The sequence below is a fragment of the Panthera pardus genome, unplaced genomic scaffold (assembly GCF_024362965.1).
Source record: "Panthera pardus isolate Hobbes unplaced genomic scaffold, ASM2436296v1 HiC_scaffold_11, whole genome shotgun sequence".
Lineage (NCBI taxonomy): Eukaryota > Metazoa > Chordata > Mammalia > Carnivora > Felidae > Panthera > Panthera pardus.
This window is the reverse complement of record NW_026526666.1, coordinates 74,470,462-74,495,075: the sequence shown is the minus strand read 5'-3', so window position 1 is coordinate 74,495,075 and position 24,614 is coordinate 74,470,462. Positions and strand designations below refer to the sequence as shown.

General features: G+C 57.3%; 1 protein-coding gene across 4 annotated transcripts in view; it reads right to left on the bottom strand.

Moving 5' to 3' along the window:
* Positions 1-1,752: 1,752 nt before the first annotated feature.
* The window catches only part of HIVEP3 (HIVEP zinc finger 3), a 470,028-nt gene continuing 447,166 nt past the window's right edge, over positions 1,753-24,614 (bottom strand). For 3 of the 4 annotated variants that reach the window (XM_053896690.1, XM_019429175.2, XM_053896699.1), the window contains 4 exons: positions 19,575-19,750; positions 13,122-13,208; positions 7,622-8,535; positions 1,753-6,643 (listed from right to left, as the gene is read on the bottom strand). In XM_053896690.1, coding sequence (XP_053752665.1) covers positions 5,831-6,643; positions 7,622-8,535; positions 13,122-13,208; positions 19,575-19,750 — 1,990 coding nt within the window. In that variant the 3' untranslated portion in view covers positions 1,753-5,830. The remainder of the gene's footprint in view (positions 6,644-7,621; positions 8,536-13,121; positions 13,209-19,574; positions 19,751-24,614) is intronic. The other variant, XM_019429176.2, reaches the window with a different exon arrangement.

Sequence of the window (24,614 nt, the reverse complement as noted above, 5' to 3'; positions counted from 1 at the left end):
TTTCGTCCCCTGGCTGGGCAGAACCCCCACCCCGATGCATCGACCTGGCTGCCCGCGCCCGCCGTGGCTGCTGAGTGCTGCGGTTGAGCACCCGGCCCTCAGTACCTGGTTCCTCTGGGCGGCTTTTTCCTGCTCCCTTCAGAGGTCCTTCACACCTTCTCCAGTCTGTAATCTTCAGGTGGCCTCACTCCATTTCACAGAGAAACTGCCTCTGCGGGGATGCTCTCAACTTCCTCTCACCCTGCAGACACGCTGACTTCCTTTGCATCTCTTCCCGTGGGTCATAACGGGATGGTGGGATGGCGGCGGCTTGATTCTCACCATCTCCTTTCCATCAACGCTGCCCCACCCCAGCCCCCACCCCAGCACTCAACTCTTTTCTTCCCTGGGCCCCGTGCCCCTTCCAGCTACTGCCCCGCTCTCCCCTGGGAGGGCATCTGGATCTGCTGTCCCCGCCTCCCACCCTGCTATGCACCAGACACTGTGCTAGGCCAGCCTTTCCCTAAGTCAGCAGTGACCCCCTCATTGGTTCTTGGGTTCTTAGTGCTGAATTTCTGGGCTGCTCCTTCTCATGGCTTCCCCTTCCTCGGTTGACCCTTAGGTGTTTTCCGGGAAAGGTCTCTAGGATGACTGCGACCCAGTTGGACTAGAGCTTTTGTTCTCTCCCACCACAGCAATTATGGCCACTGCAATTGGGTCGTTAGTGCCATCATCAGGATGTAATGTACACACAATGACATGCTAGAATGTAAGCTCTTCGAGAGTGGGACTGTTTTATTCACTGTTGTATCCAACCATGGCCCCTCACTGTCACTCAGCGAATCAGTATGCAATGCAAAAGGTAGGGACCCATGCCTGTCTTTTCTCCCTGGTATCCCCAGCACCCCATGCAAGGCCTGCTCGGAGAAGAGTGTTGAAGGCTCCATTAGCCTTCCTGTATATACGATCTCATGTAATCCCCACAACCACTCTCCACGTCACAGTTGGCAAATGCAGGCCCAGAGAGGTTGTGTAATTTGCCCAAGGTCACACAGGCAATAAGTAGCTGGGTCGTGATCTGATTCCAGGTCTTACTCTGTAGGGAGTCGGATGATGGCCCTCCAAGTGAAGCCCACGCCCTAGTTCCCACAACCTGTGAGTGTGACCTTCATTTGGAAAAAAGGGTCATTGCAGATACATTCAATTAAGGATCTAGAGGCGAGATCATCTTTGATAGAGTAGGCCCCAAATCCCATGACAGGTGTCCTTAGAAGAGAAGGGGGGCGGTAGGGAATCTACGGAGAAGGCAGCAGGAAGGCGGAAATAGAGATCCCAGTGATGTGGCCACAAACTGAGGCGTGTCAAGGATCGCTCGCGGCCACGGAAGCTGGGAGAGAGGCATGGAACGGACTCTCCCTCAGAGCCTCCAGAAGGAACCAACCGTGCCAATACCTAGACTTCAGACTTCCGGCCTCCAGAATCGTGAAAGAACAGACTTCTGTTGTTTTCAGCTGCCTATGCTGCCTATGCAGTGGGAGGTGTTTACGGCAGCCCTGGGAAACACAGACCCCAGACCACATGGTGAGGTATCTAGTTGCCAGGCCTGGAAGCCAGGGGCCACGGGAGTCCCAGGCTGTGTGACTGTGGCCTGGCCACCTGCCTCCTCTGGGCCTGATTGCTCTATAGTAAAAGAGACACTTGGGATACCAAGTGTCCCTCCAGCTCTGACATTCCACAGCCTTCCAGAAAAACCATGAGCCAGGCAAGCAGGGCTATGTTGGGATTTTCAAATTTATTCCAACGTGCTGTGTGTTTTTTTTAAAAAATATCCTCAGGCTGAACACTCAGCCAGAGCTGTAATAAAGGCAATTATTATACTTGTAAAAACTTCTCATTCACAGTACAGATGTAATTTACAACAAAGGTCACACACATCAATACTGAGCATTTTTTTTTCCTTTTGTACATCAGACTCTGTGCTTTAGACCTGCATGGATTTTTTTGAGTTTTTTTTTTTCTTTTGCACTGTTATATACCATACTGACGTTGCAAGATGCAAGGGTAGAAACCGGAGTTTAAATAAAATTACAGGCAAAACTACCCCATCCCAGTGTGGCCGCTGTGCATATCTACAGTACGATTTTTTGGAATGTATTGCCATTTAAGAACATAGAAACTCTCTACAGACAATTTCACATACAGAATACATACACCTTTTAGAAAAAAAAAAAAGGCAAATATTTATCTTACAGAAATCATGTATCTTACATTTGCCTACACCTTTCTTTTTTCTGTTTCTTTTCTCTTCTTCTTCTTTTTTTAAACACTAGGTTTAGTAAAGTGATCATAAGTGCCGAAGCGGTTTTCTAATGGAAAGCAGACTGGAGCCACAACACGGAAGCAGAATTTGTAGGGACAGGTCTTTGGGAACTTTCTCCCCTTGGTCAGTGCTGCAGATCTGTCTCCAAGGCAGGACTTTTTGCTTTAAGAAGGATTTTTTTTTTTTTTTTTCTGGAGAAAGGGCTGGAGAGCAGTTCAGCTCAGATATATTGCTGGTTCCTATTCAGAAGTGCAGGGTGAGAACAGAGCAGGGGCTACAGGGATCTGGAAGCTAATTCTTTCCGATGTTTTCCCACAGAGAGAGGCAGAGGGACTTCTGGGGTCTGGAGGATGGAGGTGATAGAAAAGGGAGAGTGGATGCTTTGCTGCTGTCAGCGTCCCGGTTGGGCCAGAGGAGAAGCCAAGGGTGGAAGGCCGGGAGGGGGGCGCGGGGGGGGGGGGGGGGGGCGCTGGGGCAAGGTGCCTCGGAGGGGAACAAGGTTAGTACCCAGAATGATCCTGAACTTGCCGAGGGTGAAGGGCATCCTGGAGGGGAGGCCTGGGAGCTGAGTGTTCTGGAGTCCGCAACAGAAGGCGAGGGCCGGCTCTGGATCCTGTGCAGTTTGGTTCCTGCCACACCACTGGCACCCAAGGATCAGAGTGGGCCCGTACCAAGGAATGGCTGCCTGGCACATTTTGGCAGAGCGTCAGCAGGTGTCTGTGGCAACCAATCAGCACCTCTTTCTGTTCTGCCTCCCTGAACAGGGACGGCGGCCTCACAGGCAAACTGCAAATGTGGAAGTGGTTGGGAGTGGACGGGGGGCCCCGTGGAGGGCATGGAGTGAGAGTCTTTTTCCAGAATTATGGAGGTGTGCGTGCGTGTATGTGTGTGTGTGTGTGTGTGCGTGTGCCGGGGTCTCTGTGCTCGGGGGAACAGGGATAGAGTCTGGCAGAAGGGGTTAGCACTGTGCCCGGTGACATAGGTCCTGGGCTGGTGGCATCGATTCCATCCCTCTGGGGAGCTGTGTGGGGCAGCAGCCCTCTGGCCAGATTCTGTTTGTGCATTGTGTCCCTGTTATTGAGAAATGGATCTCTGGTGTCCTGGTCCCTGTCCCCTCCGCCTGTGCCTGTGGGCCTGAGTGGCTTGGAGGACTCTCACCTGCTGGCCACATTGTCTGTGACTGGGTCTCCCAGGAAGGCAACCTCAGTAGGCACGCTGTCTGAGAATAGGGGAAATGATGCCCAGGAGAGCTGGGGTGCATGGCTGGGGGGAGGGGCATGGCCACCCCCGAGGTCAGGGGCTCGTTCAGCAGAGCCACCTGTCCACTACTTTGTAAGTCTAGGCTGGAAGATCTTGCCCAGGAAGGTTTCAAACCTGGGCTCCCAGCTCCCAGGCCCCAGTGCTAGAAGTCTCCATGGGTAGGGCTGAGAGGTAAGGGTGAGGAAAGCCTGGGCTATAACCGGGCCCTGGTACCTTCCCGCTTCCTGTGAGGCCAAAATAGCACCCATATGGTCAAGGCTGGGCTTGCTGGCCTTCTCCCAGTTTGGGCGGGAGCCCTGGACTCCAGGCCAGGCAGCTGAGCATGGCTGGCTAACCTCACCCCAGTACCCTGGAGCCCAGCAGACCTCCAGGGGGGGCCCTTCCCTCTTGTTCCCTTTGTGTCTTAGCTCTGAGAGAGGCCCTAAGGGAAACAAGACAGTGGCCTGAGGCTGAAACTGGGTCTGGCTTGTCTACTCAGCAGAGGCCAAGCAGAGAAAGACCCTGAACTGGCAGAGGAGGGAATTATGGCCTCGACCAGTGTCCTGTCTAAACCACTTTAACAGCTCAGGAGGCCCCAGGCTCAGGATTCACATGGCTGGCCAAGGACAGGGAAGTGGTCAGTGAGTCCCATTGTAGAATTTCCCATTCTATAATTTCCCATTGTAGAAACTACAGAAAATAAGCTCTGGAAGGTTGGGAGAAAACCTGACTCTCCCAGGGCAGGGTAAACAAGAATTCTATATTTCAACGTGGGATTTTAATTTCCGGTCATATAATTTTTCTTACAAAGCAGGCTTTTGCTCCAGGAAGTCCAGGGAGGCTTCTTGAAGGAGGAGATGGGGAGGAGGGAGGAGACTAGTACTGGTTGATTGGAGACGAATTCAATGGGCTTAGGACACTTTTAGGGCAAGAGAATCTGAGGAGGCTAGGAGAAGTACCAAACACCATCCCCTCTTTGTGTGTGTGTGTGTGTGTGTGTGTGTGTGTGATTTTTTAAAAGAGATTTAAAAACAGCTTTGGGCAGTTCCTACCAGTCATGGTTTTAGGTACTTCCTGGGAGTAGTGGAGGCCTGACAGTGGGTGAGGTGGAGATGGGGGCAGGGGCGGGATCCAGTTCTACTGAAAAGAGGTCTAGAAACAGGTCCCTGTAAACTTCCAGTGCTGAGCACTGGAAAAGCCCAGCCATGGAGGAAACAGGGCCCTTTGAACCTCAGGGACCAAACATGAAATGAAACCCAAGTCCCAGCCTCAGGAATGGCAAGGCAATGCACCTTGGATCTTGACCCCTAAGGGTTGGGCCCTGTCACTTCAGCCTCGTGGGTAGTTTCTAGAATAAGGGAGGCAGTCTGCAGCTGGGTCCCTGAAGCAAGGCCTCAGTCAGGTGTTCAGGACCCAAGAGATGAACAGTCAGGCCTCCTTTTGCCGCCTAGGGGCTGGGGGGAGGGGGTAGAGGGGAGGGGTGGCAGGTGGGGGGCTGGGGGGATTTGTCAGGATGCCAGGATGGGTCCATGACTCAGACCACCAGGATATCAGGGAGCCCGGAGGGAACCAACAAGCTCCCACCTCCCATCTGCTCCTATCACTTGTGATGAAATCCTAGGAAACGTTAACATTTTTCTTTTTCCTGGGAAAAAGAAAGCTGGAGTTTTCTGGGCCTGCCTGTGGAGGCTGAGTGGGGTCCCCCTGCCTGTGTCCCTCTGCCTTGGGCTGCTGGCCCTTCTGCTGGCAGTGAGAGTGGTCACTAGCTGGGGTGGAATAAAGCGGCAATAAATAGGAACCATAGACATCTGTACATAGGAGTGCTTGCTTTTACATTTAATTATATGTTTGTAAAAGTTTCTCGCTTTTTTCTTTTTCCTCTTTCAGTGCATCCCCCTTTCCCTCAGCAAATGGCTACCTCTCGCCAGCCTGGGGGGAGGGGCGGTGGTGACTGTAGACCGCAGTGGCCCAGGGTGAGGCCCCACCTACACCCTTTCTCAAAAAAGCACAACATATTCACAGCCTCAGACTCCTCGTGGGTTTTTTTTTTTTTTTTTTTTTTTTTTAAGTGTGCGTGTGTTTTGTTTCTTTTCAAGCAACAAAAGGTATAGAAAAAGGCACAGGTAACTGCATACGTGGGAAGATAGAACAGTTGGGGACTGAGGAGAAGCTGCTTGGACAGATGGACAGACGGGAAAGGGAGCCCATGAGAGCGAGATGATTCGAGGAAGCTGGCTGGAAGCGTCTGTTGCTGAACACCGGAAGCCAGATGCTGAAGCAGTCGGAGAGAGACTAAGTGCTTGGGGGGCCCCTGTCCTTGGGCTGATGTGGAGGTGCCCCAGGCCCCCCACTTCCTGAGGGCTCGGGGGAGCCCTGACTGGTCCTGGGTTCCCCAGAGAGGTTCCTCCTCCGGGCTGGGAAGTGAGCGGAGGCCTCTGCCAGGCAGCCTACCGAACTGCTGCGGTCCAGGGGCGAGGCGGCAGAGGCCGCGGGGTTGGCCGGCGTGCGTGGTGACTCCAGGCGGGGGCTCCAGGATTCTGGCCTGCGGCCGTGGGACAGCCGGGGTGAGGCCTCGGGCGGGGTGCGGGGGCTGTGGGTGGGTACGGGCTCTGCGGGCACCTCAGCCACTCGGGGCTCCCAGTCAGGAGGTCTGCCCAGGCCCCCACTCGTCCTCTCCCTCTCCTTGGGGTAGTCCCTGCCCTCCAGCTCCGATGAGAGTGTGAACTTGGATACCTTAGCCACAGGGGACACGGAGGCTGACGAGCTCTCGGTGGGACTCCAGCGGCCTCGCTCCTGGGCCTCCCGGGCCCCTGTCAGGTCGCTGCCACCTCCCGAGAAGCCGCTGACCCAGGTGGCCGTGGGCCCCGGCAGCAGGGTGGGGTGGGCCCCCGGCCGGGCCTGCACCATCTGGATCCCGCCAATGGGAATCAGGGGGCACGGGGCACGGGTCAAGTGCTGGGAGTGCAGAGGGAGGTGGCTGAAGATGTTCTCCTCTGTCCGGGCTGGGGTGTGGCCGTGGAAGTCATGGGGGGCCGAGAAGGGTCGGGAGGAGGGAGGATGAGCAGGGCCAGGTGAGCAGGAGGGACTCCGGGACGCGGCCTTCTGCTGGGGTCAGAAAACAAGACAGGGTAAGGCAAGGGCTACGTGCTGGCACATGGAGACCCCCGAGGCCTAAAAGATGAGGAGGGGGCTCGCCTGATATCACACAGCAAGTCCCGGCGGAGCTGGGGGGAGCTGAGCGCCGACTCCCTGCCCGTGGAGCTGCCCTGTGCTGGCGGGGGCCGTCCCCAGCCCCACAGTGACCGTGAGCACATCGGGCCCCACGGTCTTCATGCCTCTGGCCAGCATGCCCGCCTGCCGCGCGCCTGGCCCTCTCTCTCGGTTCTGCTGCCTCTCCTGTTCCCAGAACGGTCCTGAGCCAACTCTACCCTTGGACATGAGCTCCCACTCCGTGCTCTTTATCTTCTCCCACCATCGGGCATCGTAACGTGACCCCCAAACCGAAAACCAAGGAGAGATTCCTAGCCTGCGCTCCTGCAGGAGCTCGAGTCTCTGAGTGATGGCGTGGATGCTGCTGGGAGTGAATGGTTCATGACAACGCGGTGACAGAAAAGGCACTGGAAGGTCAAGGGAAGTGGACAGTGATGCTGTGGCGACACCGGTGGTGGCGAGAGTGTGTGAGTGTGGTGATGGCAGCGATGGCCCTGGGGATGGCCACGGTGACGGTGCTGACGGTGTGGCAGGGAACGGTGTCGGCTGTGGTGTCTCTGAGGGTGCTGGTGACAGTGATGTTGGAGACGTGGGGCCGGGGAGATGGGAGGGGAAGGGCAAAGTGTTTACGCCTGCTTCCAGGGCCAGCCCCGGCGCCCATGTTCTGCTGCTCCCGGGGCTGCCCCGGCCGCCTTGGGATCCCCAGGGTGGGGGCTGGCACAGAAGGTGGCCCACAAACGTTTGCTATGTCATTAGCGATCACCAAGCTGGCAGGGCTGTGCAGCTACGGGTCTGATGCCTCAGGGAGGAGTGCGCCGTGGCCCCCCACCCGTCGGGGATGAGCGGCCCAGCCGCTCGGGGGCAGGAACTCACCCACGTGGAGGCGCAGGTCTCGGGGCTTCTGCCAAGAAGCTTGTGAGGTAGAGGCAGGGGCGGGTAGGGAGCCCGCGGGGCCAGCCCCGAGCCTGGGCCGCGTTCACCCGCTGAGGGGCTGCCCGGCCCAGCCAAGGCCCACTTCCCTGGCAGCGCTGACCGTGGCGGTGACTCGGCCTGGCCCGGGGACCGTCTCCTGGTGGGTGAATGTCTGGGGGGGCCCGGATCTGGGGCCCCCTTGCGCTCGGGGGGTGGATGCACTCGAGGGGGCAGTTCCCTTCCCAGGGGGCGGAGGGTGAGAGGAGACAGCTCGAGTCTTGGAGACCCACAAGGGAGAGGGCCTGGCTGGGGGCCCGGCGGGCTCGGGGCTGAGGCCTGTGGCTCTCCGGCCGGTGGGTGTCGCTGGGGAGACGAGTCGCTTTTGGTTAGTGAGTGTTTGTGGGTGAGTGCTGGGCGGCTGCCTGCTTCTTTGCTTGGGGACCACGGCCTTCTTGGGGACACAGCCTTGGAGCTCAGGGCCGAGCCTGTGTCCTTCTCCACGGGGCCCGGAGGGGCCGGTCCCAGACGGGGGAGGCACGGGATGCTTTGGCTGGACGTGGAACAACTTCCAGCTGCCGAGCGCTCAGCTTCCAAGACCGAGCTGCCCCGCGTGGCCTGATCGCCAGAGGTGGCATCTGGGGGCTGAGGGCCCGGGACGGGTGAGGAGTCTGCCGGCAGCGTGGTTGGCGGGCCAGGCGGGGGTGCCTCCGAGGCCGGTCCCGATGGCTCGTCCTGGCTCTCCTCTTCGTCCTCATCCTCGTCTTCGTCCAGGTCCGAGTCCGAGTCTGAGTCCTCCAGGTCTGAAAACTGGTGCTCCGCCACGGCCTCTGAGCCCTCTCGCCCTTCTGAGTCCTGGAACGGGTCATCACTGGTTCCTGAGGGGGGGACACAGGAGACCCTGGGGTCACAGCCAGCCCTACGCCGCCGTCCTCGATGCCCACGTCCTTGTCTGTGCACGGGGCCTAACGGCTGTGTCAGTGGCACAAGACTGTTGACAGGATGGGGGCCATGACAGAGATGGGAACGCTTTGCACACTATCACGGTGAACAAAAGCTGCCTTGTGTCTACCACGGGCCAGGCTCAGTTCTAGAGCCTTCCTGGGTGTTAATGCTTCTAGTCCTCAAATGATCCCGGGAGGTCTGCCCTGTTTTTATCTTCATGTTACAAATGAGGGACCCAAGGTAAGCAAGGTTAAGTAACCTGTTCAGGTGAGAGAAGTGGAAGGGCTGGGATTGAACCAGAGCAAACAAAGGCAAGCCTTTTTGTCGGTTTGCTTTTCTCACGAGGGTTTCAGTGCGGGTTCCCCCATGAGCAACATAAGTCACCTTGCTGTGCTTCTGTCTCCCGCCTTGTCAAACGAATGTGGCAGTCTCACCTCGTGGGGTTCGCTACGAGGAACAAACACACGCCTGGCACCGAGACGTGGTTCCCATAATTACGGTCGCTCAACGCATTCTTGAAGAAATCTGTTATTCTGGGACACGGCAGCCATCGGGCCGGTCCGGGAGCACTGGCCATGGTCCGTCGACACACACACCTGTCACCGTGGCCAGGCTGCCGCTGGCGGTACAACAGCATCTGGCAGGTGGCAGGTGCTGGCCTTGGGGGGCGGGAGGGGGTGTTGGCTACTCTGGCCTACGCCTGCAGAGCAGGGCCCCATCCCAGCCGCTCTCGTCCAGAGGACCTGCTGCACTTGGCAGAACTGATGCTGCTCCCAGGCGGGAGGCAGCAGAGCCCTGAAATACTAGTCTCCTGGTCTGGTTTCCGGTGGGGGCGACCCACCCCTCTGGGTCACCTTTAACACGACACCTGTCTAGTTGAGGCCTCTCTGATATGGGCAGCAGGCTCTGGGGAGAGCTCTGCTAACGTCTGGCCCACCTGTCAGGCTCCTGAGGGTTTGGGTCCTGCTGGCCCATCTCTGGGCACATCGCCAGCCTCACCGCTGCTCTTGGGACACACCAGCACCTGTTCTCCCCCCACTGACCGAGAGAGCTGGACCCACAAGCTGACTCTGGCCACCGATGCAACCAGGCTTTCAAACTCCACCATGCCCAGCTGCCCTGGGGCTGGGAATCCTAGCATCCATGCTTCCAAACAGCTCAGCATGCAGCAGTAAGATGCGTGAAATAGATGACAGAGGGTCAGAAACTATGGGGTGGACCTGGGGTTGGCAGGTGAAGGGCAGGCCAAGGGACCCAGGGCAGGATCTCCTGGAGGCTGGGAGCAGAGGGGAAGCCCGTAGGGATGTGGATGGGGGCAGAGGGTGGGAACCACCTAAGACTTTAGCGAGGCCTATTTCAGATCCAGAAGTTCACCTAGCCCCACCCCTCATTTACATACGGGGAAATCCAGGCCCAGAGGGGGCAAGTGCTTCCTCCCCAAGATCACCCAGGGAGTAGTGGCTGAGTCAGGACTAAGATTTACAACCCCTGCGTTATTACACTGCCAGTATAAGAGTGATGTTATGCATCGAGAAGCAGGAAATGGTCTGGGTTTGGGTCCCACCTCTACCCTTCCTTGCTGTATGATGTTGTATAATTGGCTTTCTCTCTCTATGTTCAGTTTCCTGATGTGTAAAATGGGGGGGTAAGAGCAACAACAGCCTCCCCATGAAGCTGGTGGGAGGCTCATGAGGGTCTGACACATCGGAAGTATGCAATACAACTTAGCAAATAGCTCAAGTACCCCAGTACCTTGGCAGGCAGGCAGTGTTTAGGAGGGCTCCTAAACAGCTCCTTTAGGCTGCCCTAAGCACCCAGGGTAGAAATGACGGGAGCCAAAGGTCCCCTGCCCAGAACAGGGTTCTTCAGGCCCCCCATGTCTGGGCTCCTGCAAGGGTACAGGATGCTCCTGCCCATGCGGCCCATTCCCAGCGCACCCTCATGGAGCCGCCAGGCCGCTGCCGGGATCACCACCAAGGCTCCACAAAGCCCCGAACTGGCCTGGGGACTGCGGAAAAGACCGAATGAAGCCTTCGAGGGCGCCGAGGGGGTCTGACCACACGGTGGCGCTGGTGTCTAACTTCCTCACTGTCAGAGGCTGCAGCGCGGGCCGGGCCACCGGGAGGCAATCGTTCCTAGACTGTGCACCCCAAAGCCACTTGGTGTCTAACAGACATGCTCCTCCCTGCATCCTCATCGTCGTGGGAAGTAGCAACTCCATCCTTCCAGTTTCTTAGGCCATAAACCTCGGACTCGGCTTCGGCTCCTTTATTCGCATGGCACCACCAGCGCCCCCTTGTGGTGGCAAAACCTGGAGGCTCTACCAGAGGAATGTTTCCAGAATCCTACCACTTCTCCCCACCCCACCCAGTCCAAGCCGACATGAGCTCAGCCTGATCACTGCCTACAGCCGCACCCCTTCTTGACCGTCCTGTGCACACAGAGTCACTGCAAGTTGGGGGACGTCACTCCATCGCATTGCCAAGTCCATCCTTTGACATTTGTGGTCCCTGCTCTGCGTCCATCTCCCCGCCCCTCTGATCCTTTAGGGGCTCTGCATTTTTTGCTCCTCCAGGGCCCTAAGGGGAGAGCCCTTCCCTAGACTCCACCTGCCTTCCTGACCCCTCCCTCATGTCCTCTGCTCACACCATCCTAACAGAGAGATCCCTCCCTACACTTCCCAGCCCCTCACTCGTTTACATTTTACTTCGTACTTGGTGCTCCTGTCCTATTCCACATTTGTTCATTGCCCTCCTCCCTTTGAGAATGTGGGCTTCCAGAGGCCAGGAACCAGGTTTTATTCACTGTGGCATCTCCAGTGCCTGGAATAGGGCTGGTGTTCAGTAGTTATTTCTAGAATAAATGCATTGATTTCATCCTCAAACTAGGTGGGTAGGGTTGTTAGGGTTGTCCTTTTTTTTTTTTTTTTTGCCTCATTGGAAAAATTAGGTTGGGAGAGGGGACCAGCCCTGCCTGGGTGCCTCAGTGGACCCCTGGTGTGGGGCCAGGTGCAACTGTTTGACTCTCACCTGGGGAGGGTTCTGGGCTCAAGGCTCAGGCTCAGGCCACCAAGTCCAGCCCACCAGGCATCGGGGTGGTGTGGAGTCGGCTTTTTTGTATGACCTTCAACAACTGCCTTTACCTGTCTGAGCTTTACTTTCCTCAATTTACACTCGGGCAACACAGGTTTCTCCCACTAGTTAGTTATAAGGATGCAGTGAGACAACATGTGTAAATGGCCTGATGTACATTTTTGATAAACATGGTAACCCTACATTCTCATTTTGGGGGGAACGGTCCCACGTTCATTGTGTTTAGTTCAGTAAAAGTGACTTATTCCACCTAAAAGGAAATGTACTCGGGGCGCCTGGGTGTCTCAGTTGGCTAAGCATCCAACTCTTGGTTTCAGCTCAGGACACGATCTCACAGTTTGTGAGTCTTGAGCCCTGTGTCCGGCTTAGTGCCGACAGCATGGAGCCTGCTTGGGATCCTCTCTCTCCCTCTCTCTCTGCCCCTCCCCTGCTCATGCTTTCTCTCTTAAAATAAATAAACTTTAAAAATTAAAAACAATAAATAAAAGGAAATGTGCTTTGACTCTCTTTTAAGACTGTAAACACATCCTGAAATCAGAACACACACACACACACACACACACACACACACACACTCCTCTTTGTGACACTCATGTCCTGATTCTGATTTTAGGGAATCTGGTCAAAGGGTTGCTGGGTACAGAAGGAATGCCTCTGGTTTCTTTGACCTCCCTTTGCAGGCAGGACTGCCTGTCCACCTGCCAAAGTCCCTTTGGCCTCCTCCCTGGATGCTGTGGCTGGGCCAGGGCCTTTGACTCAACTTCTCTCTGCTGGGTCTTTTCAGACACGGGCTCTCCTATGCCTTTTGCTGGTGGAGGACTTCGGCCAGGGTGGAGTGCTGGGATGTGGGATGACGTTGGGAGGTGACAAGGGGCTGTCAGGTTTAGCTTTGGCTCTCCTGCTCCTCAAGCTCTAAAAGGCCCAGCTGTCAGGCCCATGCCCAGAGCGTGTAGGTGAGAAGGCGGGTTCGGAGTGTAGAAGAATACACTCTTCACCTCACAGCGTCACCGTGAGGGTTTACGGGATAATTCACGGCATGTGTTTCGAATGCGCCTGATGCATAGTGGGTGCTCGGTCAATGTTGACCACCAGTACTCACGTGTTAGTTTGTTCAAGACACATTCACTGCACACCTGTGAGCCACCTGCCAGGCACCCCCCCGCCCCCCTCCTCCGCCCTCCCAGGTAGACTCTAATTCACACTAGCTATGGCTGCACAGCATGAACTGCAAGTGTAGGAGAGTAGGGGCGATTGCTCTGTGAATTTAACCTTTATCTCCCAGTAGGTGGGAAAACCGGAGGGCAGGACGAGGAAGAGGGAGAGGAAGGAGCCGGGACAGGAGGACGGACGGGAAGGGGAGGGCGAGGGGGACAGGTGGAAAAGCAGGCAGAGGAAGAGTGGGGAGGAGGGAGTTGGCAGTCCGTTACCTTCTTCGGCTTCCAGCTCCTCCAGCACCCCTGTCTCTTGGCACTTTTTGCTGTGGGCCTTTGACTTCATGTGCTTAGTCAGATTCCCTGGAAAGAAATGAGAACAGACTCAGGCTTGGCCGCAGGGCGGGGGGCCAGGGCAGGCCCGGGGCTCGCAGAGGCGGTCAGGGCCCTGCTGGCCGCAGGGGCCGGGTGGGTGCCGGGCCATCCCTCTCCGCCCGGGTGCTCAGGCGCTGGGATGTGCACCACGGCCGCCATTCGGGACAGCACACGGGAGCTGGGGGAGGGTGGGCACGGGGGCTGTGTGGGGACAGAGGGTATAATGAGGAAGTGAGATGCTGATTAAAAAACAAACGAAAAAGAAATTAAAAGACAACTCATGTGTGAGAGGTTTTTCCAGTTTTGGCTTTAACTCTGGGCCCAGGAGCTAGTGACACTCATGGAGCAGGATATTTGGCCTTCTCAGATGCTGGGTGACCGGAGGGCTCCTGTTAACCGACGTGGTAGGTAGGACGCCCTTCCAACTGAGGCCACGTCTAGGGCAGCCCACAGGGTGTGGGAAGAGGAACCAGGACAAAGTTTCTGTTTCTCTTAGAAACAGAGAAAGGGCAAAAGGTATACAGAAGTCTGCTGGACACAGACCCGTGAGCCACAGAGCTAGGGCCCAGGCCCTGACTTCCTTAGAGAAACCACGTCTGGGCCTCAGTTTCCCCCAGGTCACTGTGCAGTGCAGACACAGGGTGTAGGCAGGGAAGGCTGGGCAAAGGCTCTGCCCACTTCAGCCCTGACTCTGCCCTACACGGTCAGTCCAGCCCCACAGCTGATAAGCAGGAGCAGCAGTTCTGTGGAATCGGGGGAAAGGTAGCAACGCCTTCAGTTCTCTCCCGTGTGTGCACAGCACTTCACAGGCCACGAGCCTCTGTGGGCAGGGGCACTCTGTAAAGGAGAGGCAGAGCACCCCAGCCTTCCCTAGGAGCATGCAGGCCAGAGGCCCCAGGATGCTCCTCTGGGCCCGGCAGCCACCTCCGAATTGTGATGTTCTCACTGTTGCCCTGCAGACTGCTACACTTCTACATGATCACTCACATAATAACCATATGTTCCCCGAGTTAGGTGGTCTATCGCACTAAGCTGATGAATCGGCAAGTTTGAATAGATGGATGAAAGAGAGAAGAATGGATACTTGAACAGGTGCATAGAGAGACTGGTGAGTGAATGGATGGATGGATGGATGGATGGGTGGATGGACAGACGGGTAAGTGGGTAAGAGGAAATACGGGGTGAAAGAAGAATGGGAAGAATAAGGACAGATGGATAGGACACTGGATGATTAGATAAGCAGATGGATAGACAGATGGGGAATCAGTGGTTAGATGAAACAAAGAAATGGAAGAAGAGTTGGAAAATGGGTTAATAAACAGACGGGAAGCTGGAGAACTGGAGAGGAAGAGATAGGCCTGGGTGGATGGGGGAGTGGCTGTTGGGTTGCATGGGTGAATGGCTACATGCTCATAAACATGCAGGAGGGACAGGCAGGAGGAGAAAAGGCGGGGAAGGCGGACGGAAGGTTGGATTGGTGGGAGGACAGATGTGAGAAAGGGAGGGACAGTCAGGAGGAGAAAAGAAATGGGAAGATACATGGACAGGAAGACAAAGTAGGAGATGGGAGAAACGGGTGGATGGGAGGACAGATGGATAGATGGGCAGGCGAATAGGAGAGAGCCCATGGGTGAACCAAAGGGCGCTTCATAACCATTCTGAGAATTTTAAGGAACGTGTAGGGTTTTGCTGAGGGGATGATGGGAACCTTAACCTAGGATCCCTTGAAGTCAAGGGAAGCAGGGATGGAAGGGCACTTGTGTCTTGCCTCTCTCTTCCCTTTACTCCTAGTCTGTGGTTGTATCCTTCCCAACTCAGATTTCCTCCTATAACCAGACAAAAACCTGTATCTTCTACTCCTGGCCAAAGGGGAAGCAGAGTCATAACTTCCAGAGACATTCTGGGAGCAGAGGGTCTCCAAAGGGGACCTATCTAATACAGGGGGTTCCTGTCTTCACTGTCATGAGCAAGCCAAGCTTGAGTAGGATGTCAAGGGGTGGCAAAGGTAGCTGGGGTCTTCCATGGGCCAGAGATACCAATGGTCCCCTGAGGTTCTGGAACCAGCCCACTGTCCCCTGATACCCCAGACCACAGAGGACTACAAACACTGCTCCTTACGGCTATGACATTATTGTATGTGTTCTGCCAGGAAGGTTTAGGTCTCTTTTCGACCAAGTTAGGTGCCGAGCACACAACGGGTGCACGATAATCGCATGTGGGAAGTGCTCTCCTCGTCTCAGAAGCAAGGTGTTGGAAGGAACTTTGCAGACCGTGTAACCCAACCCCCATCAGGCCCAGGGTTCTGATGCTTCTGCTCTAACTCTGGGCCTCGGGGCTGGTGATGCCGTTAGAGAAGATTACTGACGGTCTCAGCTGCTGGGATGTCATGGGAGGGCTCCCATTGGCCAACACAGCGAACCAGCCAGCCGAGGCACCTTGTTAGCACAGAGCCCTGTCTAGAACCAGGTTTCAGGACCCCAGGGGTCTTGCTTGCGGCACACTGGCGCAATCAACCCAGGCTGGTCTAGGCGCTCGCCGATCTTGGGTCTGAGCTTGGGCTCTGCCACTTGCTAGCTGTGTGCTCTTGGGGAGGTTTCCGAACATTCTGAGCCCCCACTTCCTGCAACTCTCAAGCAATACCTACCTCTCGGGGATGCCGGGAGGAGCTGATGAGAGAGTGCATGTAGAGTGGTAGCAGGGTGTGCCCGTCAGAGATCAGACGTTCACCACGTGGAACCGCCTTCCCGCCCATACTGTGTGCCCCCCACCCCCATGACAATCACTCTTTATTGAGCACCAGGGACTCTGCCACGCGCCATGCTGGGTGTGGAGGACAGAGATGCTGAAATGAAGATGCAAATGACTTTATCCTCCAGTCTGGGCTCAGGGGCTCCCAGGAGAAGGTGCCAGTGGCCCCTGGAGGCCGCAGGGAGGAGTCACAGAGTCTGAGGGGGCTCTGCCAGGACAGGCCATGTGGGTTACAGGAGAGAAGGCTGGCTGAGCAGCCCCGAGTGTTACCCGGTGCCCTCCCTGCCCTCCCCTCCCCGACCTCTTCTGTGAACTGAGGGAGGTATACCCAATGGCAGCAGACATCTTCTTTGGCTTGGACACCATTTCTCTGTCAAGGGGCAGAGCCCTGGCTGGCCAGGCAGAGTCCCCAGCTCCACACCAGTTGTCCCACCCCTCACCGGAAGCCCCACAGTCCTGGAATGAAGGAGGAAAGGCAAGTGGATGAACATGATGAGTGGCTGGAAGAGAGGTGGAACTTCCACTGAGAGCATCGTCCAACGACTCTGCCTCATTCAGCTTTGACCAACCGCCCTCCTTCCGCCCCTGCAGGCCTGACAGACTGAGGCCTGCCCACAGCTGTCATCTCCATCTCCTGCGGCGACCGGCGCAAGGGCCTGTACACGGCACAGTCACCCTGCTGGCATCTGGGAACCCTCTAAGAAGAGGAAAGGGGACCCCCGGACCTCCACAGGGACATCCCGGCAGCCTTTCCCGGCACTACCCACTGAGACGCCTCAGCTAGCGCCCAGAGGCCCGAGCTGCCACCACAATGTCCAACACGGAGACGGAGACACAGACAGGCAGACAGAGACGGACAGGAAGGGCTCTCCGGGCCTGGGCGCAGCCAGGTGGTGGTGGTGGAGGGTCCTGAAGACCACCAGGCCCAGCCAGAGCCCAAGGGTGAGGGGAGGGAGGGGATGGCAGCCTGAAGGAAGCCAAGAGCCTAAGAGGAGGCTCCTGAGGTTTCCGAGTGATGGGGAAGGCCCATGCCTCCAGGAAGACACACGGCCCCGGAGGAACAGAAGACTCAGTGTGCTGCCTTTCCCTCACTCCCGGCACGCAGTGAGGGCCAACGGCAAGCTTTCTCTGCTGCAACTTGCCATCACCCACCCGCCACCAGTCCCTCTCGGAAGTCACGGAGTTTGAGATTCTACCATTTCAGATTCGCTTACTGCTTCGGCTCTGAAGGTATTGTCTTCCGGAAGCCTCTACGAGCATTTGAAGAGAGCTCAGAACCCTCGCTGATCACTGGTTGGAAACAGAGACTCCTGGGCCTGGCCTTCGGGGCGGCCTGGGCAAGCCTTCACACCCAGGACTTCACGCCCCAAGGCATATGTGGTATCTGCACCCCTCTGTTCAGGTTATACCCTCTGGACCCTCCAGGGCGGGGACTGCCGGTAGGCTTGGCATGGCCTCCAATGAAAAGAGCTGCTGGAAAAGAAGTGTTCCTGCCGGGGACCCGGCCTCTCTCAGACCTGACAAAAACAGACCAGGCCTTTTCTCTCCAAAAAGGCAGGGGGACCTGAATTGGGACCCCTCTTTGGAGACACTGCCCTGGCTGAGAACTTAGCCGGATGGGTTTTTCTAGTCTCATGTGTCAAGGTGAAGGCTCTCCGAGATGGTTCTCTGTGTGCTGGGCACAGCGAACCCAAATGGCCCTGGGCTGGGATGCACTCTCAAGACTGGGTTCCTCACATTGAGAACAGAACAGTGGGGTCCCCTCCAGAGGCCACTTGATCAGCCACCTGATTTTGCCACTCCTTCCAGGAAAGGGGGGGATCTGCTCAAGAGAGGAAGGTGATGGGGGTGATGCCCTGAGACAGGGGTCCTGGGTTCTAGTTACAGCTCTAGCATTAATGATCACTTGGTTTTGGGGGGCGGATTCACTTCCTTTACCTTCAAGAGGGTTTTGGACAAGAGGTTTTTTACTCTGTTACTTAGACTATCAGTGAATTATTCCCATCTCTCTTCTCCATGAAGGTCCACTGGCTGCCTAAGGCCAGAGGGGGTGGGGCTGTAGGGGACACATGGGGACAGAGCCCACACCCAGGGCAGAGGCAGGCGGGGCTGTGCTGCCTTGGACATGGCAGGGCTCTGGGACTGGAAGCATGCACGAGGCAGGGGGCCGGGCTCCAGGCCTATCTGCCTTCCCTGGGGACCTCTTGGAACACTGTTTATGGGACGCCAAGAGAGAAGAAGACCAGAGAAAGAGAGCGGGAGGGACGGCACCTCCATTCCAACCAAAGCCTAAGTGGGAAAGTTTGAGGTCCTCTGAGAATGCCAGAAGGCAGAGGAGGGCAGGGGTCGGTGAACAGGGTTAGGAGACCAGAGGTAGAACTCGGTCAGAGAAGGGCCATGAGCCAGGGGATGTGGTGAGCTGGCCCCTGATCCAGTACAGAGAGAACGGAAGGGGCCAGCAAGAGGAGGAGGAAGTGAGGAAGGCTGGCCAACTCCGCCCGGGCCCCCTCAAAGCTGCGGCCCAACCTCTCTCACTGGGCACAGCTTCACCAACAGAAGAAAGGTCAACGAGTGGCAAAATTCAATCTGTTCTCCAGTTCTTCCTGCAGAAACACCACAAGGCTCCAGTGGGGGCCAGCCCGGAGGCCCCCCACTTGCTCAAAGGAGAAGCCAGGGCCCTCATGCCCCTGCCCCAAGAATCTGCAGTGCACAAGAGGCTGAAGCCACCGGGGAGGGGGGGTTCCGAGAGCCCCAGGCCTTTCTCTGCTTCACCTCTGGACGTCTGCTCCTCTACCAGGAAGCAGAGGGCAAGCCGCACTATCTTCCCTGCCTGGCCTGCGGGGACAGTCAACGCCATGAGTGGGGGGAGGGGCTTGATCCAAGTCTCACGGACTCGGCCCCACTTGCTCACACGAAGGGCCGGGCAGCTGCCGCCGGCCAGGCCACCGCCAGCTCCTAGCACAGCTCTGTGGGACGCGTGCCCTCCGTGGCCCGTCCTTCTTCCTTTCTCACATGACGGCCAGGGCCTGTGCTGACCCTGCTTCGGGGTGCGGCTGGGGCCGGAATGCAAGGGCTGCCAGCCGGGGCGGTTGCGGGGAGAGCGGCGGAGGAGCCGGGCGGGCAGGAACATGGTCTGAGTGGTGAGGAGGGTGGAGGCAGGGGCGAGCGCTGCCATGAGAAGTGACCATGCGAGTGTGCTTAGTGGCTCGGAGTGGAATGGATTTCCAAACGCAAGAGTGGTGGTGACGAGTGCAGCTGCGGGAGCTCACCAGCTCGGTGGACAAAGGGCTAAGGAGACATGCAGAAGGACGGGGTGAGGAGATAAAATCAAAACCAGGAACCGTGTGCAAGAGCGCCATCAGGCGGCGGGCGGGGGGGGAGCGCGCAGGTGGAGGACGGTGTGGGATCCAAGAGGACAGGCTGAGGCAGCCAGGGGGCGCCACTGCCCAGTCTGGAGCCGGCTGCTTGGCCACCAGGGAGCCCGGGGAAGGGGGGTGCCCCAGGCCCCAGGCGGAGAGGTCTGGACCCCTGAGCTCTGTGCTAGGGCTCCCAGAGGGGAGCTCCCTACAGCGGGAAGGGGCAGTGCCCCAGCTGACTGTCTCTTACCTTTGGTTTTAAAAGCAAAGTGACAGTGCTTGCACACATAGGGCCGGACGTCAGTGTGGGTGCGGATGTGTTTCTTCAGCATGCTGGGCTTCTTGCAGCGAATTCCACACTCCTCACAAACATATTTCCCTCGGCCGCGGCCTCGCACATATACATACTCTTCGTTTGATTTGTACCTATGAGCAACAGGCGTCATGGTAAAGGAAAAAAAAAGGAGGAGAAGAGGCAGGTTCCCACCTCAGAAGATGCACACGCTTGCTAGCCGCATCCAGCCCGTTACGGATACCAGGAGAGGAGGACGCGGAACGAGAGAGAACCTCGGGGTGGGGGTGGGGGTGGTCGCCCTGGGGATCCACCATGGACCCCTGCACCTGCCCTGCCCTCCGACAGGTAGGGCTGCCCCCTCTTTTCTCTCTAGAGGCAGCAGACCCTGTGCTTCCTGCCGGGAAGTGAAGCCACCGGTTGGCAGAGGGCCTCCGCTCCAGAGCCAGCCTCCACACCAGCCCACAAGGGACAGCCACTCTGGGCCACCAGAGGAACGACAAGAGTGAGAGAAGGTGACGACCACAGCTCTAGCGGCTACCATTTGCCAAGTGCTCACGCTGTGCTGGGCACTTTACACAAATTGAATCACAGTCACGAGCAAGAGCCCTTTAGAGCTCGAGGCTCAAGCTCCCACAGCCAGAAAGGTATGGAAGGAGGATCTGAATCTGCCCCAAAGCCTATCCACCTCTCACGACGGGCAACAGTCTGCGAGGAAGCCACCTGGACACTGGTGTGAGGGGAGGTATGAGCGACGGCCATCATTTCCCTGTTCTCAGAGTGAGAAACCAGGAGCCCCGCGCTCTCTGCTCGACCCTATCTCCAGATGAGCTGGAAAGCTCTCAGGACCCAGATTCCAGCGATCCCCTAGGGTCACAGGAGCAGGGCCAAAAGCTTTCCTAGGGTGGCTCCTGGGGCAGCCAGACCACCTGCCCGGCCTCAGGGCCACCAATGTTCTTGGACCTGAATCAGAATGCTCTTATTTCCACCTAGAAGGAAGCCCATGAGGTTCACTCGATACGATCCTCATCAAAATGCCTTGTTGGCCTGCTATAGATGTGCACGTCTCCTGACTGGGGCAGGAAAGGCTATGATGGAGCCAGTGGAGGGGTTCCTGGATGATTCCAGGAGAGCCTTCTGACTCATGAGGCATGGGTGCCTTAGGGGCGGTGTGGCCTCTTGGCCAGCTGAGCATGCCCCAGAACCCGGCAAGAGGCCTGCCTGTGCCCCACACTCGCACTGCACAACATGTCTCTGCCTGGGGGCCTTGGCACTCAAACTCAGAACAGGCGCAGAGGGACAGGGAGGTGGCTGGGACAGGGTGAGGAAGTTGGGACAGCAGCTGGGACTCAACCCTACTCTGCAGGGACCATCAGCTTATGGCTGCGAGGATGTCACAGGATGATGTGAAAGAAGGGACTCTAAGGGAGGGAGCCAGCAGGCAGCGACAGAGGGATCACTCACACACACTCTCACGCGTACTCACACATACACACGTATGCACACCCACACGCACTCCTACTCATATGCATACACTCTCTCACCATGGACCACTGTCCACAGGTCCCTACGGGTCCTGGCTTTTGTCACCTCAGCTTCGGCCAACGGATGCCTCTTATGTCATCTAAAACCAGGGCGAAGTGGTATCTTGTGCTCAAGGGGAAGAAATGGAGGCCGTGGGGGTAGTTGGTAGGGAGACATGACTCTCGTCACTCTGCTGAAGAGCACCCTATGGGCAAACAGGGGATGGCGATCTCCCAGTGACAGAGGGTTGCACCCAGACAGCAGGACTCCTGGACCCAAAGCAGCTACCCACACCTGATTTTAATTCCTATGTCCCTCTGTTGCCCCTGGGACCCATTCTGAGATGGAGCGTCCTTTTCGCAGCCAGAGAAGTGAGAACGGCTTAGTCTCTTAGCACTGGGGGCTCTGCCGCCACCTGGACACCAACCTCCGTTCAGCCCTGCTCGCCGGGTCCACGACACCCTCCCCCTGCTCCAACGTCCATCGACACAGGCATCCCTCGGTGTCCCCCTTCCCTCCACCCCACTGCTGTGGCGGGTGCTGGGCACTTGGCCCACCATCAGTCTGACTTCTCCTGTATTTGGGCTCCACCCTAGGCTCAAGCCAACTCAGCATCAGGTACTGGAGTCCATCTTCCGAGGCTGCTCTCGGACCCCTCATTTCTTCCTCTACAGCAAGCCTACACGACAAGCTTATGCGTACACACACGCACAGAAAGGACTCTGTCTGAACCTTCAAGGGTTGTGCCTTGACTCGTGTGCCTTGACCATGGAAGGTGTGTGCAACCTGCTGGGGAGCACAAGGGGGCTGGGAAGGGCCAGGGAGGACAGCGAGAGATGAAAGCTGGTCCAGACAGGGACCAGGAACAAAGGCAAGAGGTGTTAAAACGCCCGGAAGATTTGGTGGGTGAAAGCAGATGAGGTGGGTAGGGCGGGACCAACTGGATCACCATCTCCGTCAGGCTGGAATGAATGCTATGCTAAGAAGTGTAGACTCCACTCCATCAAAGTTGTCTCAAAGATAAAGTCTCAGACAGAAGATGCTTCCCTGGCAGCACGGGGAATGGTGTGGAGGAGGAGAGACTTCGAGTCCCTGTAAGAGGCACATGTCTTAGGACAGGCGGCCATCTGGAGGGGGTAGGGGTCACAGTGAGGCAGAAACAAAGATCAGAGTTTTCAACTTGGCTGGTTCGAGTGATACCATCTGGGGGCTTGGAGGGAAGCAATGCAGGACTCTAGTCTTTTGCTGAGTGTGAGATGCCTGTGAGGAGGACTTGAAGAAATGCCCAGGACACGGCTGGAAATCCTCAGGACTTGGCATATGGGACGCGCAGATTTGTGAGGGGGAAGCTGACCACTCAGGACAGGATTGAAAATAACAGGAGGACAGCGTAAGGGCCTAGAAGCCTCCCAAATGTGAGGGTGGGCAGAAAGACGGCACCAAAGCAGCAACTTCCTGGTAGCTCAGGAGGTTTGGAAGCCAGGGGAAAGGGGCTGGAGGGGGCAGCGGCCAGCTGAGCCAACGTCACGGAGATATGGAAGAGGATAGTTACTGAGGGGCCTCGGGCCTTGTCGAGGGCAGTCCTGGTTGAATGGCTCGGAGCCTATGATTTCTCTGCTCCTTGAGAAGAGAAAGCCTATGATTTCTCTGCTCCTTGCCCAGGCTTGGGGCAGCCGTCCTGTGTGGGCTGGACCCTCCTCCTGGGTAGGACCATCCCCCACTTCTCACTTCCCTCCCTCCCCCCGTTCTCCCCCCCCCCCCCCGCACGCCGGGTCAGGATCAGCCCCCCCTTGTTTGTGTAGAGGTCCCACCCCTTCCCCAGCAGCTCCAAAGCCTCTGCCTCTGCTTTCTGGCACGTTCCGCCATCATGGACCACACACTCAGTTCAATCTTGTCACTAACTGACCAACCAACTGCAAAGCCTCCCTGGACCCGCACCCACTCCAGCGACTGCTCCCTTTGCTTCCTTCCTCAGCCCAAGCCTGGAAAGAACGGTCCATGCTTGTTTGTCCATGCCTCCTCACCACCCCAATTCCTGAGCCCCCACAACCCAGCTTCCCTGGCCGGCTGTCCTTGCCAAGGTCACGGGTTGCTAAATCCAAAGGACAGCTGCCTTTTCCTGTCTGCCCTTTGGCCTGCTTTCCAGAGGCGCCTGCTTGGCTTGGTGACCCTTCTCTGCAAGCTCCTTCCTTACCCCTCTCCAGGCTCCAGCCTGCACTCTCCTCTCCTCACCCCTCCCAGTGAACCCCCTCTGTGAACACCTGACTTATCACCCAACAGCCAATGGATACGCTGTTCTCTCCAGCTCTGACCTCTCTGCTGTACATCCAGCTGCCCCCTCAGTATCTCGCCTGGTGGTCATCAGGCACCTTGCACCCACGTGCCCAGAACCCTGTTCCCATGTCCCTCCTTCAGTACCACCTCATTCTGGGTGCCTGTCTTCGTAAATGGCATGCACACCTCTGCGGCTGGTGAGGCCGGCAGCCTGGGCTTCCCCCTCAGTGCCTCCGCTGCCTTCTCTCTTTATACTCAGTCCATCACCACAGCCCTGACCAAGTAGGGTCCAAGGAGACCCGCCTCCTGCCCGGACTAGCCAGGGCCACCAGCCTCTCCCCCTTGAGGCGGCATCTTTTCTCCACAGAGCAGCCAGAAGGGCTTTCCCTTCTGCCTCTGGGAGTCCTGCCTGTCCTCCCAGCCTGGGGGCGACGCCCCCCCCCCCCATCTCCCTCAGGATAAAGCCCTGCCCCTGCACCACCTGGCCCTGCTACCTCTCCAGAGCCCCGCTCCCCACTGTGCCAAACATCACGGGGCCTCAGTGTCCCTTTCCTCTGGCCTTCTGCCCTCCCCAGCACCACCCCCCTCCATCTGACCAGCTCCTCTGCTCCTTCAGGACTTTGCCAAAAGGTCCCTTCCTTTGGAGCCCTCTCTTCCACCTCTGAGCCTGGGGGTCCCTCCTTCACACTGTCGAGCTGCGGTTTTCTCACAAGCGTGGTCCCCATGATCCCCATGAAGGAGGGACTGTGTCCGCCTCAGCGCTTGGCCTATCCCCAGGGCTTAGCACAGCGCCTGACACCCAGCAAGTGCCCGGCACATCTGACTGCACACGAGAAAGCCAAACCCAGGCCTTCTCTCCCTGGCTCTGCTATAATCAGCCTCTCGGCCTTGCCATCCCCACTCGCGGAGGCTAGAGCACAGGCTCAACCCAATGCTGTGGCCACCCCACGGGCCACATAGCCAGGTCTTCCTAGCCACGATGGACTGGCTGAACACTCCCCCCTCCCCGGTAGCAACTGTTCTGCTCACAGGATGTAGGTCAGTATGAGACCTGGGTCCAAGTTCTCGCTCCTGCTTGAGCTTGCCGGGTGACCTTGGGTAGGTCGATTTCAGTCCCTTGGAAACAATCCATCTTCACTGCCTGGAGATACACCAAGCACCGTCACATGCCCCGACCTCAACCAGTCCTCCCATCAGCCC